General features: G+C 37.9%; 1 protein-coding gene across 7 annotated transcripts in view; it reads left to right on the top strand.

Moving 5' to 3' along the window:
* The window catches only part of slc8a1b (solute carrier family 8 member 1b), a 75022-nt gene that overhangs the window by 39332 nt on the left and 19674 nt on the right, over positions 1-16016 (top strand). For 5 of the 7 annotated variants that reach the window (XM_056767506.1, XM_056767503.1, XM_056767507.1 and 2 more), the window contains exon 3: positions 14400-14512. In XM_056767506.1, the coding sequence (XP_056623484.1) occupies positions 14400-14512 (113 nt within the window). Of the gene's footprint in view, positions 1-14079; positions 14187-14399; positions 14513-16016 lie in introns of all 7 variants that reach the window. The other 2 variants (XM_056767508.1, XM_056767509.1) reach the window with 1 other exon arrangement.

Here is a 16016-nt window from a genome sequence, read left to right on the forward strand (position 1 = left end):
AATCTCCCTGATCTTTACTTCTGATCGGCCTTTGCAACCACGCTAATGCTTTCACAACCATAACTCATAGAGCTCAAAGAATAAATTATCTATTATAAACTGTGAATTATGAATGTGCAGTTTGTTGTCATAAATTTAAATACCCATATTTTTTAAGGCGTTTAACTTAAAAAAAAGTCAGGCAAATAAAATCTGTGGTGCAGTTTATGTGATCCTGTATTAAAGGATGTAAATGGAGAATGCAAATTTATAATGACAATTTGCATGTGCTATTTTGTGTGTTTCCAGGTTTGGCTATACTTGTAAGAGCCACATTTGAGAAGGTTCCCTATCAAAAAGTAACAATTAACATGACTCGATGACAATTGAGCTGTTTGTGGGAAATTTCATCATTCTATTCGATAGCTCTGACCTCTTGGCTCTGATTAAATTTAGGTCACTTTGTGACCTTTTGACCTGACATGAACCTGTTCTAGTGTCCAGTCTGACTCTTTCTAATAACGCTGTTAGAGCTGATATAAATCCGCTTTATTTTCAGCTGTAAATCTCAAGTATTGAATGAAAGCAGCTTTATGTAGGTTGGTGGTGTGTTAGTTAAAAAAATACAGATAGCGCTGATATGGAATTGAAGCTGTATGTCAGTGCTCGGCTATAGACGCATTTAAAGCAACAACATAAATGTTACAGTTCATTCAAGTTTTAGTGGACTGGATTCAACTTCTGGTTCTCATTCTGAAAAGAATAGAATACCTGTAGATTACTTCTGAAAACAAGCAAAAGTAATGACAAGTAACATTAGCAAATTAGCTAGCAAGTTAAAAGTTACACAACCCATTCAACAAATTGTTTATTTAATTTACGAAATTAAAATACGATAAAATTTATATATATTATTAAACAATACAATAAAATAGTAATATAAATTATTATTAATATATAGTCAGTTAAATATAAATAATCTTGTACTATTAGCCACTAGCCAGACCAATATACAAATAAAAGATCATAGCAAAGGTCATCCTGAGGGCAATTATCATCCTCATATTTCTACTTTGCCATTTTAAAAGCAGAACAAAGGTCATCGATATTTCCATTAACAGCAGTCCCTGGAATCTACTACACATGCGCACAATTCATGTCCGTTCATTTATTGTGTCTTTCTTTCTGATGGAGGTTTAGGCAGTAAAATTAATTGTTAATGTGTTAAATTTGAGGAGAGTGATTTGCATTGGGATAGAGTTTCCTGTTTAGCTGGATATACAGTGCAGTTCAGTTAAATGAACAAATTTAATAAACAAGTGTGGCATTGACCATGTTAACTTCATATTAAGATTATAATACGTTGCTTCCATTAAAGCTTAAAGATGCTATTTAGCTGGGATAATATGGATCATAACGATGTGAAGAAATCATCCTCATATTTTACACATTTACTATTAATTTTACTGCACCATTAGAAAGAAAGACACAATAAATGAACGGACTTGAATTGTGCGCATGTGTAGTAGAATGCAAATAGCATCTGGAAACTGTACATTGTAAGAAACAATAGGTTAAACCTGTAAATAACACATGTGTACACTCTTTAAAAATATATATTATGTCTATATTTTTTCACTTTTTGTATTTAGTGCATTATTGTTTTTATTTAATTTCTCATTTTTTCTATCTTAATGTATATTTGCACCATGTGTACACTTTCTCGTGCACTAAGCTCTTGTCGACAAGTCAAATTCCTCGTGTGTGTAACATACTTGGTAATGAAGCTCCTTCTGATTCTCTTCTTCTTCTTTTTGTTCCTCTTCTCTCTCTCTCTTTCATCCGTCATCATAAATGCACGGATTAAACAGCACATGCTCTTCATATTTCTTACATTTCGCTTTAGTGGCTTGTTTCTTGGTACAGGGTAGCAGGAGAGATGGAGAGATGTGGCGTATTGTAAGAACAGATGGAGAAATGAGTGGAGGATAATTGTGGCTTCTGTAATCAAGCGGAAGAAGCAGTTTTGGCCCAACGGAACGCACACACACATCTAGGGTGTGTTTTTGTGTGGCGTGTCACAGCTGTTTGATAGTTTTTGATAAGATTTTAGTTAGACTTAATGTATGAGCTATAGGGACGCTGATAGAATTTGTATAATATATTGGCAAGATTCTTTCTTGAGTTCAACTCAACACAATCTACTCAAAGATATTGAAATATTAACATTAAGTGCTTTTGGGAGATTTTTTGCAAAACCATTTGGGGAATGCATTTTTTCAGTACTATATATCAAAGAAAGCTGGAAAATATCCAGCAATTAAACTCTTAAATCATATCTTGAAAGCCGCTCAGATTTATTGAACAGCCTTAGTCTATTGAACCCACCTGACGTGACCAAACAAATGCTACTTAAACCTATTATACTGTATTTATCAAGCACACTAACAAGGCAGTTTTGAATTAATTATCCACACTTAAATCCTTCCCAAAGTGATGCCGGTCCTCCACAAGCCTGACAGATGGCACAGTTATATGCTCAGCGTGTAGCCGTAGCATTTCAGGTTTGAAAGGAAACAGTCTGTGACATGCAGTTGTTCAGCGCGCCCCCGCAACCAGCTGTCACACTTCATTCTCATTCAGACTGGACGGTGGAGGTGAGGAGGTGATTGGACCGGTAGCTGAATCCAAGTGGGATAAGTGCAGTCCGTGAAGCATAATGTTTGTGATTTACAACATATTCTGCCCTTAAAATGGGGATGTAGGTCTGCGCGTGGATGTCATGTGGGATTGTGGGAAGACCTGGGCTGTTTGCATAATATTGGTACTGTATAATATGAGAGATTTGGATAAGTGTCTCAAATAATATGTAAATACTACAATGTACAAGGATTGTACCTCGTTAGATGTTGTACAATTTCCAGAATTTTCAAAGGAAAGTGCACTTCTGTGTATTCAGGATATGCTTTTTTCATTAAGGGTGTCACAATACAACGGTATTGTCAAAACCATGATTATAGTAAATACCTCAAAATATTCACGAAATATCGCTTAAATAATAATGTTGTGAAGTCTTCACCCATTTCAATTGTTACAGTCGTTGCAAACTCTTTCTCTGTTTCTCAACATATCTCATTGATAACCTTACATTTTTTCATTTGAAAGCGATGTAAAATGCTATGTCAAATCTCTGTGTTTTGTCAGCTATCGGCGTGTACATGCATAACGTAAACACAACAAACTTATAGTGAATCAACACTTATGCAGTGATAATGCGATGATGTACTGTGTACTTGTGCTTTAGTTCAGCGCAGTGTAACCTCCGTACGAATCCGTACAAAAGATCGTACAGCTGTATCTGTCTTTTATCGTACAGCTGTATCTGTCTTTTATATATGTGATAAACCAAATACTCTTTGAAGATATAAAGTATGCAATACTACTCAAGATTAGGGCTGAAACTGTGTGTAATACCCTTGAGTGAATAGATGTCATTATAATATCATGGTGACTTCTTTTGGCAACTGTAACCGCAAAGTGAATAATTTATATTGTGACAGTCGTATTTTGCGCAAAAATCCTTACTGTAGTTGTACATGCATATTAAGCTTGTAGAGTATGATATATTTTATCTTTGGGGGGAAAATCACACATTAAATGTTTAACTCTGCAATCCCTAACTTTTGCCTCTCTATCGCCATCTGTCTTTGCATTATAAAACAACGACATCAATTCAAATGATGACGAAATGAAATTACTTGACAAATTGTTCCGTACAGCTCAAAAATAAATCACTATTATAATCTTACCATTGCAAAGGAGACCATTTTGATCACTATTTTGCATACTTGCATATTCATATATTTGTGTTTATTTATAACCCCAAAAGCTACAGATTTAAGTATAAAATAGATGACATATATTCATATTCATATATGTCACAAATGGTTTTGTTTAAAATGTAGTGCCATTGTAAAACACTCAAAAGCATTTCCTAACGTCAGCTTAGTATGTACATTATGTAGAGTATGTATTAGAATTTGGGATGCGGCCATTGTGTTTGGTGGATGTGAGGTGAAAGTGACAGCCGCATGGACATAAGCTGAGACTAATGAGCCCTAAAGGATGTTTGACTGAGCACAGCAGGATGGACATAGAAAGACACTAATCCGTCCTAAAGGGTTTGTGTGCCAGCGATGATAGTCTCACTCCTGGACTATAAACACACAGCTGGGCTCCTTCCCTTGTAATATTGACATAAACGGACACAGACTCACCTTTAAACACACACACATGCACCAGAGCTTCAGAAGAGGTCAGGGCTGCCTTTACAAGCCTCTACTAGAGACAGATTGGCAACCAAAGCCATCTGTCAATCATCTGGATCAAGTCAAACACCCTGGGAATGACACACACACATAGCTGTTTTTATTCCTTACCTGTTATGTTTTGGCCGAGTGGGTGGTTGAGGTGGAAATTGTTGGAATGTGTTAAATACAGACTAGTTTTGGGGCCTGTAAGAAATTTAGCCACATTTGTGGACATTTCGGTTTGTGCTCACATTGACATACTTGTTTGTGCTCTTCTGCCTTTGATTAGTTGTTACTCATGTGTAGAATCGCTGTGCAGCCGACCGGAGAGTGTTATCGAGGTCTGACTTTAGTTGAAGTATGAGTTTAAAAAACATGCAGATTTTTTCATCTGCTTTTCGCCGTAATAGTTGCTGTTAGTTATTCTTAATCAAAACCCCCACAAAAACATATTAGTAATAATTTGTAGGAAAACATCATTTGGATGATATGCTGATTTTTTTAAATATTGAGAAGCACTTGAAGGTCCAGTGTATGAAATTTAGTGGCATCTAGTGGTGAGGTTGTGAATTGCAATCAATGGCTCACTCCCCCTCCTCCTTTCAAAGCGGTATGGTGGGTGACACAGAACTAAGATGTTGTCATGTTTTCCCTTCTTTGCCAAAGGAGATAACATGTTTACGAAACACTCTGTAGTGCAGTTTCTCCGTTTAGGGCTATGGTGAATTCCTGTGGTGTATGTAGATAGAAATAGCTAATGCAATGGTTATAAAAATATAACGCTTCATTATGTTAGGTCTTTATACACCTCTGAAGACATTGACATTGCATTTCCGTCAAGAGATACTCCATTACACATTGGACCTTTAAAATATCACTATTGCTTTAAATTCTAGTATAATAATAATCATAATAGTATTAGTGATATAGTTTTTGATGTGTTTCTGAAGACATTTTAGTACCAGACCTGTACACACACACACATGGCCCAAAAGGTTGCTATGTTTTTTTTTCCAGTTCTGAACGATTGATTAGACCTTCACTGGAGCTCTATTGAAACTGCAAAACTGTTTCTTCGGCTTCATTTTCCAGCTGAGAACCTTCCCTTTACCTTTCTTCTTTCTTCTTTTCTTTCTCTTTGAAAGCCCGCTCCAGTGAAGCTCTCTAACTCCTACGGCTATTACAGTACCTCACCCCTCTCTTTCTCTGTCATCCTTCTTTTGCCCTGTTCCATGGGCTAGTACCCTATCATGCGTTAAGGGAAAGAAACAGCTGCTGAATAGATCATTTCTCAAAAGTCAAAGGTCAGGAATTACCTGCTTCTAAAATACCTGGAGAGGTCATTCATTCTGCATAGGGAGAGAGAGAGAGAGCATCAAAACCCTGCTTGTCGTGACCACTATGATTTACTCTTTAGATAGGAGGTTTTGTATAGCTTGCAGTCATTTTAGGACCTGAACGAAAATGGTCATTACGCAATCAATATATCTCTCTGTTGATTTATTGGACAATAGCCAATGCTTGACCATTTACCACCGTTTTAATTGGATTAGAAATGATATAAATGCTGTCATGCTTTTGTTTTTATTAGAAAATAGATATAAAGAATAAAAATGTAATTTGCTCATCCTGTTGTTTTTATTTTATCATACAGTATATATAAAATATATTTCATTTTCTTTACTCTATGGAACACAAGAGGAGAGAAATGAAATACAATGAGACTGAATGGATACTGGGGCACTCAAAATATATATATGTATGTTGATGCTGTAAAAAATTGCGTATTGCACTTTACTGTATTCTTCTGAGGCCTGTCTTTGTGTGAGAACGAGTTGTAAGTTATTATTTCCTTTTGCCGTAGCTTTCAAATCTTACTTCTTGCTTCCAATATACAATATGTATTTTTGACAAAAAATCTCCCCGTTTTCCCATTTATTTATGTTCAAAAGAAATGTTTCCTGTGCTCTACAGAAAAGAAATGCTGGTTTGGAGCGACACAAGGGTTAAGGCTGGGTTCAATGCACAAATTCGATCTCACAAAAATTTTCAACCTTCGTGGAAGAAGCGATTGACACACGTTCGCTGCAATCGTGCCGCCGATTTGCATCATTCGCACCGTCTATATGTGTCTCTGCATTGACTCTGTATGTAAATGACTGCGCAAAACGCTTAATTCACGTTTGGCGTGAAAAGAGTGATTTTTTTATGACAAAATGTTAATTTTGAGATGAACTGGTCATTGAATATATTTGTCACATTTTAGAGTGGTTTGTATGTATGTATTGTATATGAGGAGACATGTCTTTTTGCAGATGACATTGAAACTGTTTTATTCCAGTTGTCCTCTTCTTTTATTTTTCTCTCTCTTGAGAGCTTCTTTGGCTTTTTCAGACAACCTTTTGAAATGAAAAAACTGACACAAGCTCTTGTAATGCATTTGTGTGTCTGAGTGTATGAGTAATAGTGATGTGTGTTGCTCTATGAGTAATAGCCGTGTGTGCATTTGTGCGTGCGTGTGTGGGCGGATGTTACAGTAACAGATGCGGCAAACAAAGTGATAGAGTGACTGGAAGAGAGGAGAGGAATGGGTTAGTGAAAGATGTCAGTCGAGAAGAACGATAGAGGGAACAATTACACTTTTGGAGAGATGTTTTAAAATTCCTCAAAACAGCACTGTTGCCATGACTTCACAGAACCTTTGGGAAACAAACAGCGCTATGACATCAACATCTGATTGGCTTTGTCCCTTATGGAACGTTGATCGACAGCTAACCCTCAACCTTCAGCAAGTTCAAGATCTTTGGTTACAGGGCAGATTTTTCTGAAGGAGGTTTGATGTGCCTGCTGGTGTGTAAAGAGGAAAGATTGTGATTTGTTGATGGAAGTGTTGAACTGTTGACCTGATTAACATAAGCTATTTATTATAAATTAACTGCTTTTGCATGTATTGCAGCATGCCATTACTTACCATTTAGAAGACGGTTTTACCCGAAGTGCACAGAGAGCAGGAGTCCCTATAATGGTGCTTCAATGGCTGCCAACCAGCTGGTCAAGGTTTGGCTGGTTAGCTTTGGCAATTACCCCCTGCTGTTCGATGCCATTATGTGGGCAAACAGCATGTTTCTCAACTGACAGGCATCAGCGATGTATTCTGACAATGCAAATACAAACCTGTGCTGCCCCACCGGCATAAACCAGCATGAAAATAAAACTCATAACCATCCATAGTAGTGCGACCTGGAATCAAGTGTCAAGGTCACAGTGATCTCTAGGATTTACCCCACCTGTATTCAATCCCATGAGGTTTTGCCACATCCACTAACCTCAGTGATGTCTTTTGATGTCATCATTTTTCAACAAAGTAGATCACCACAAGCTTTTGCAGAATCAGTGGAAGCTTTCTTTCTTTTTTTTTTTGATGTACCTCTCTCCCTCCCTCTGCTCTAAATCCCTGTCCAAGCATGACTTCATTAAATGGAGATTTTAATTACCCCGTTGCAGTTATTTGCATATACAGTGGGGCGATAAAAACCTTCTCCCTCTGCGGCTCTCACCGCGTGACCTTTGACATCAGTCAGGCGGAAAGCCAATGAGATGAGAGGTGTCGTAAGAGGTTTGTCGATCTCAGCTCTTTCATAATAATACTTGAGCTCTGTGCCTTTAAACTACACTTTCAGTCTTTCACAATCGCGACATTTGTGCGTTTTTTTTTCTTTCTAGCATAGATTTGATTAAAAACGTGCTTTGAGGTTGCCATATCTGCTTAACAATTCAGTCCAATGGCTGTTTTAAAATTATCCAAAACTCAAAATGAAATGCTAACATCTAAAGGTCCACTCTATCAAATTTAGCAGCATCTAGTGGTGAGATTGTGAATTGCTACGGCTCGCTCTACCACTCACCCCTCATTTTCGAAGCACTACGGTGGCTGACACAGTACTTCTAAGGTAAAAATAATGTAACGCTTTATTATGTAAGGTCTTAATACGTATATTATATGGCATTTCTATCAAAAGATTCTCCAAAAAAAGGAGACATTGTATCTTTAAAATACATATTTTATAGTAACTGTAGCATTACACACTATTTTTGATCATTAACGTAGTCTGTTTTAATGAAAAACTTCATATCCTAAACTCATACTTTCATACAAAAACGACTGATATATACGACGTCTAACCCATGGAATACTGTAAAAATAACCCATGGCAACCATTTAAAAGTAGCCAAATTTTGCTCAGAAACCCTCGACTTGGCAACCCTGATGTGTCTACAAGCACATATTTACAGTAAAAAAAAAGTATTTCTTTAAAAGGTATATCTTGTTTTGTAGATGTTTAGATCTTTTTATTTGAAAGTCCAAAATACAGACACATTGCTGCTTTTACAAGAATTATAAAACCAAGTTTTACCAAGTTAAATTGTTCTGCTATGGTAGGTCACAATCCTCCGTTAAACTTCATTTGTACTGTTATTCAGAATGACTGGATCTATTGCTATCAATAGAACGGAGTACAAGCTGGCCTCGGGGTGTCCAGGTCTGTCAGTATCCTCTTGTACGCCATTATTAACACCGCTAACTACTAGAAATTTATCTTGAGCGGTTATGCTTGCCTTGCACTTGTCTGACAAATCAAATTATCTTTACTTCAATTCGTGCAATCATTACTTCCCAGAAGAGGTACGGCATCGTTTGTCAGGTGCTGACGTGACTTGAGGTGAACACGAGACAAGCTTCTGGGTGTCGTCGGTGCTGACAGGAGCGATGGGTTGGAAAGGGGCCACTAGAGCTGCGGGCTGGAGCTGATGTGCTTCATCTGTTCTGGATCTGAGCTGAATGGTTGGGAAATTAGATGGATAATGATCTGGTGGGACGGCAGTCTCTGTCCCTCTGATTTGTGTGCTGTCAGTTTGTCTTGACTTTAACCTCCGCTGTGTGATGAGTAGCTTGAGGTCTCTGTTAAGAGTGCGTGTCCGTATGAAATATGCAGCTCTGTAAGTAAACAGTAATCAGAGGAGAAGTGGATAGCAAGGCTCTTCCCAGAAATTGAGAGATGAAAGCGAGTGAAGGAGATGGCTGTTATTTGACCTTTTTTGAAAGTATGATAACTTTCTTTTGTGGTATTTTGTTTGCCTGACATCAGATGTAGGAGTGCTTCTGTAAAGGTTTGGTGACATTTATGAGAGACCATTTCTGAAAATGCCCTCATAAATGTAGTGGAACATTTCAAAATTCAATCTTTGTGCTTTGGGGACAAAATCTACAGGCTGGATTATAGTAATACAAATTAAAGTGTGTTACATAATGTGTCTTGTAAGATAAGTAGACGTGTGTGGAGTGAAATCATATCTACAGCAAAATATCATTTAAAACAGCTGAAAATCCAACAACCTGATCCAGTGATATCTGTTAAGAAGGAACAAACACACACACACACACACACACGTCAAGCAGCTCTGTTATATATGGAGAGTCGGTTCTGAAGCACTTACTCTAGGGGTACCCGCCGTTGCTACGGTGACAGTGAGGCTGATGTACGTGGGATCTTTAGAGGAGGAGAGGTCAGGAGGTCAGTGCTGAGGGAAACAACCTTATATGGGCATCCAGAGAGCCCAGCAGGGAATATACTGTGTGTGTGCTTGTGTCTGTGTGTGTGTTCATGGTCATGGGATGAGCTTTCTCTCTCTCTTTATTTCTTTCTTTCTTGTCAGAATGGCAGACAGTGTTGTTGGGGTTCCAGCAGCGCTTGATTTAAATCGTCCTGCTGGAGGAAAGTGAACAGAATGGTGTAGAGACCAGCACAGGGCTGTAAATAAACAGAGAGAGACAAGAGATGCAGTGAAGGTCATGAAGACAGCTTTTGTGTTCCGCTGGTGTTCCCCGTATGTGTTAGCGTGAATGTGTGGATCCCTGCCATGTGGAAATGTGTCTCCGCCCTTCCAACTGAAAGCACTGCAGCTCTTTCAATTAATATATTATTAATGATTAGCTAAACAAAGTTCATGAATATTAAAATGCTTTCACTAAGCAGTTTTCAAAGATGCACAGAGTGAACACACACGCACGCACAAACACAGAAGCACACATTAGTCTCCTGAGGCACGTAGATAGTTACCATTAATCTAATTAACTGTCTCACTTAAGACCTGCCCATCAAAACTAACCCGAGAGAGAGAGAGAGGCGGGGTGAGCCAGATACCAACAGATAGAAGCACCGAAGCTTTTAAAGTGAAATTGGGTCCTCATGTCAGTTCTGTCTCTTGTGACAGTTTAGACTTGAGAAAATGTGTCAAGAACAAAAATCTTTAATTCAGTTTGGATTCACCTTGACCTGTAACATAGAACTGAGCAGATAAAGTGAACCGAAGCAAAGAAAGAATTGACAAAGAAAAAAGAAGGAAAAGTTTTAAATGAGTCTTAAAATAGAAATCTAGTTGCTGTTTTGCACTCAGTTGCTTGACTTAAAAAGAATGTATATACATATATGTACATAATGTATAATGTATTTATAATACATATATTTCTTTCTTTTACTATATCGTATATATATAAATACACATACATATATTTTATTTTCTTCCCACTCTCTCTTCCTTTCTCCATCCATTATTTACCAGCAGGTCCCTACAGAAAGCTCTCATTTCCCCCCACTGGTTTACACATCAATCAATACCTGCACTGTGTGTGTGTTTCACATGGCTTTAAGTTCTGTAAAACAAATGTATTTGAGCTTACATACAAATATGTCATAAAAAAAGGTCAGAAGGTGAATGCACACAAACACACACACGTGAAAGATGATTTGATCGTGTCATTGACAAATTCGCACATGAATTTTTATTTGGTTTAATTCAATCATTTATTTTTCACGTTATCCCATTTGCTTTCCACACAAATCGAAAAAAGAATAAATGCCACATATTTACTCTAAACATTGACATCTACTGTGCGCATACAGTATACATGCATGCAAAAGTCAGCCCGTATTGATTTGGTGTGGCTCCTCTTCGTGACGAGCAGACACGATCTGAATTTTAAAGAGATTGCATTAGTTACTTTATGCTCTCGTGCTCTCTCACTCTCTTTCTTTTACACACAGTGTAATGTGGCCCTGGTAATAGCGGTTGAAAAGTGGCTCTATTTTGGCCTTTTTTCAAGGTTGCTTGGCACAGATCTAATTGCAGGCAAATGTTTCTGGCCACTGTAAATCAAACAGTGTGTGTATGTGTTTGTAATCCTAGACATTTAACTAACGGGTCTGTATCTCATTCCAACCTAACTGCACTGACCCAAACCTCCTATACTTGATCTGAGCATCATTCACTTCACTGATCTTGGATCAGCCTCAAGAGGTGAACTGAGATCACTGCAGTCACTAACGCGCTGTAATGCAGCAGCAGGGAGGGATCAGAGATGGAGGCACTGCAGCATGAGTGTGTGTTTGTGTGTGTGTACTTAGCTATAAGTGAACTAAAGTTCATGAAACATCCTTTTGGGGGCGTCCTTGGTAGGATTGCACCATATGAGTATGTAGAGTAAATATGCGCAACTTGTTATTATTACTGCATGTGTGTGTGTGTGTGTGTTTTCAGCGCTGTTCCATTTAATGTTACTGCAATGCAGATATTCTAATGAACACATTATATAAAATCGTGCGTGTGTGCACCCTGCTGCATTTTTACCCTCCGTGTGTGTGAGGGTCTTATCTCACGCTCTGCTTCTGGTCAGACATGAATTCAAGCGGCTTTATATAATGTCCTGATCAGAGGTTCAAGACCCCGGGCATAACCCACAAGCCCTTGCTTGTTTGCCTTAGTCTAAAGCGCACTTTGACATCCTGCAGGCTCGAATATGAGCAGCTAAAGAGAGATGAGCGCTCTCAGAGGAGACCTCGGAAAGCAGCGCACTCGCCAACATACAGCCACTATCATCTTTCAGATTGTAAAGAAATATTGCACTGGAATAATGCACAGGACTCCCAAGTGTGTGTCTTCATATCGGATTCTCATGTCTGCTGTGAGCATTGAGCTAAACTTGTATGCAGAGTCTGTTTACAGTTCTACATTTCTAATCTACAAAACACAAACTCTCACAAAAAGCACTTTGTTTTCCGTCAGTTTCAATAGCCTTTGTCTTATACAGTTATACTTATGATTCCATTTGGAATGAGAGCAAGAGAGATAAAGAGGAGCAGTGAAACAAACGTCCATTAATAACAGGCGACAAATGTGTCTACACATCAGACATGTTACAGATGTACAAAACAATGTCCCTAAATGTCCACACAAACTGCACATTCTGCAATTGTTAAACCTTTGTGTGTGCGCGCGAAGGCTGTTCCATTACTTTTGTAGCATCAGCGTGCTAGCATGACCTCAGCTGAACCAAACCCACATTCAGATGAGATGTGAAGAGGGTCATTCCCACACACGGCGTACTGCACCTTCCAGTGTGTGTAATGCGTGTGGAAACAATCTGTGTTCTCTAGAGGAGCACAACACTGCGTTTCTGTGACAACCAGCTGGATGGAAGGAACATGAAATTGTCTTATGAGAAATATGAGAAGAAGAGAGAGGGAAAGAAAGAACGAACGAAAGAAAGTGTTTATTAACACCGCAGCATATGCCAGCAGTTAGACTCTTAAGATAACTCTTATGTTCTGTCTTTCTCTCGCTTTTTTTTCCTTCTTATTTCTTGTGATTTTTTTGGTCCTGCTATAGCTTGTGTCTTGAGAAAGTAGAGTTTTGTGTTTGTGGACAGCAAGTATGAATTTTGAATTGATAAGGAAATTAATGGATTGAATTGTTTTTATTGCTGTTTTATGGAAAATGATGAAATTTCTAATAAAGCTTACAAAATTATAATAAAGACGGTTTTAAAACAACAACATAAACAAACGTTTCTGCACATGCACGCTTTTGTGACCCAAACTTAACTTTTGACACAAATCTGTAAAGAACAGACTCCCTGTAGATTATTTCTGAAAACAAACCAATGAAATAGCAAATAAAATTCATTAAAGTACTTGGCTAAACTTAATTGCGACAAAGTTACACAACCTATTCAACAAAATGTTTATTTAATGCAATTAACATACAATAAAATTAAACAAGTTGTTTATTTAATACAATAATATACAAAAAGTATGAATATAAGTTTATAGGAATATAAATGTGTTAAAATATAAATGTTTTTATTAGTATGCCCTAGGCAGACCGATAAACAAACACAGACGATTATTTAACATGATTTCTCGTGATTACTGACATTTTAAACAGCATAAAATGCTTGAATTCAACTGAAAAACAAATAAAAAATAAATGCAAAAAAGCTGTGCCGCTGTAGATTGTTGCAAAAATCATTTCACCATTATTATTTTATTTTTATAATCGTGGAAAGCCAAGATTGATGATTGCGATACACACGCAGCTGGATTAATTGTGTTTATTTCATAAATTATGTATAAGATTCGACACTTTTTGATATAAAGCCAGTGTGATGTGCTGTGGGTGTAGTCATGACTGCTGAGGTAGAACATTTTGACAATAGTTTGCGTGTTTGCGCATATGTGTCTGAAATATAAGATACACAGGTTATAATCTTGTTTCTACTTTTGTGTATTTACAACCAGGCTTGAGGCTTCTCTCTCTCTCTCTCTCTCTCTCTCTCATACAACAATCTGCCTGTGCATGACAGCATGCTTTTAATCTTTCATCTTTTCCCCTTGATCTGCCTTTTCCTCATTGTGTTCCTCCTCTATCTCTCTTTCTCTCCTGCCCTCTCCAGCAAAACGATAAAAGTCAGGATAATTGATGACGAAGAATACGAGAAGAACAAGAGCTTCTTCCTGGAGATCGGAGAGCCTCAGCTCGAAGAGACCAATGAGAAGAAAGGTGGGGGTGTCGCCTGAGCCTGCAGAGGAAACCAACACACGTACACACACTGATTCCCTCTCTTCTCCCCATCGTCGTCGAGATCACCTACAGGCCAAACTGCACCATCCTCTGCCCTTTGGCTGGGCCCCCGAGCATGTGTGTGTATGTGTGAGTGAGTGTGTACCATGCATGCATTATTCCAACCCCCCGCCTGTTGTCTTGTTTCTGCAGGAAGACGTTAACAGTCAGGGTTCTCGATCGAGAGGAATACAATAAGCAATGCAGCTTTTACGTAGAGCTACAGACGCCATTGTGGAGGAGGAGAGGATGGACAGAATACAGAGGTTTCGCTCTCGCCCTCTCACAGTTTCTGCTTCACTTTAAACTTTCTGTGAGGGAGTCTGACCCTCTTTTTCTCTCTCTCCTGATGTCCATGTGCTGTCTTACTGATCTAATGATGTTTCTTTGGTTTCGCTGGTGTTCCTACTTATAAAACCACCCACACAATGAAATGTAAATTAAAGTGGTCGTATCCTACATTTTCCTTGATGTCCACTTATGAGCCTTTTCTATAACTGCCTCGCTTTCTTATTGCCTGTATGTTTGCCAGATTGTATTTTACTCATGTGCTTAGTTATGTGCCAACTAGAGTAATAGTATTTGCTTCTGTTGTATCTGGTGTTCATCCCATCTTCAGCCTACCTCTTTTTTACTGCTTTACCATGACTGGGTGGGCTGAATAGTCTTATGGTCATGTGCTCATGGTTGTGATGTCACAAACATGATGCATATTTCGAAATGACCCATTTTTTTGCCGTATTAAACTTCTAGATTTTAACAGTACATTTCTATTATGTCAAATGGCAGTGGGAAAATGTATCATGATATGACCCCTTTAATTTATGGTCTTTTTGCTGTTTCTTATTGCTGCTGTGTTTCTGAAACCTGGTATCTCCATATTTGGTGTTTTAAATTTTTTGGTCATAAATCATTATTATTAGTCACTTTTTATGTTTGTCACTGCGATTTGCAGATATCTAACCAATAAAAGTATTTAAAAAGTGCTTGTCAACTTTGACAACACAGTATTTAATGGTTTTAAAAATACTCTTTCTTTTTACGTTTCCTGTAAAGCAGTGAATTTGGGACACTTCAGACTTCAGAAGGATAGCAACGATTTGTGTTTTACTATGTAGGGTGCACTCAGGATACCTCATAAAATGATTATTTTGCTTTTTATAGGATCCGAAAGAGAGCTTTAATGTGAACCAGCAATTGAGTCTGGATGTATATTTGAAGAGAGCTTAGGGGAGTTTAGAGAAAGAGCGAGATTGGAAGCTGTCTTCACAGACCTGGTTGTTAGAGTGTGTTTCACCTTCGATTAAGATAAACATTTATTTTCCAGGAAGCAGAATGCACACCGAACAGCTTTTTTTCCCTTTATGTTTGCTGTGTATCAAATGTTTTTTAATCAAATTTATATTTATCTTTTGGTATTTGGTTTTGGTTTTTGCCGTTTCCTCAGAGCTGTCATGTTGTGTTTAGAACATGATTCATCTCAGAATGAACGAAACAGAATCCAGAATAGATAAAAATAGAGACTATGAGATATTTGAGAGAAGGTAGAATGTAAGGTTGATGGATGCGGGACTTGGTTATAAATTATCACAGTGATGATTTGCCATTCAAGTGTCTGACATCATAAGTGATTAACAAAATAAATGATTATGCCACTCGAATGATGGGCAAAACATTTCCGAAATAATGAATAATCACATCTTTGATTGGCTTTGCATGAAACAAAGAAGAAGATTTCTGTTGAGGCAAGACAGAAGAAGAGATGGGGGG

Source organism: Triplophysa dalaica, chromosome 15 (assembly GCF_015846415.1).
Source record: "Triplophysa dalaica isolate WHDGS20190420 chromosome 15, ASM1584641v1, whole genome shotgun sequence".
NCBI lineage: Eukaryota > Metazoa > Chordata > Actinopteri > Cypriniformes > Nemacheilidae > Triplophysa > Triplophysa dalaica.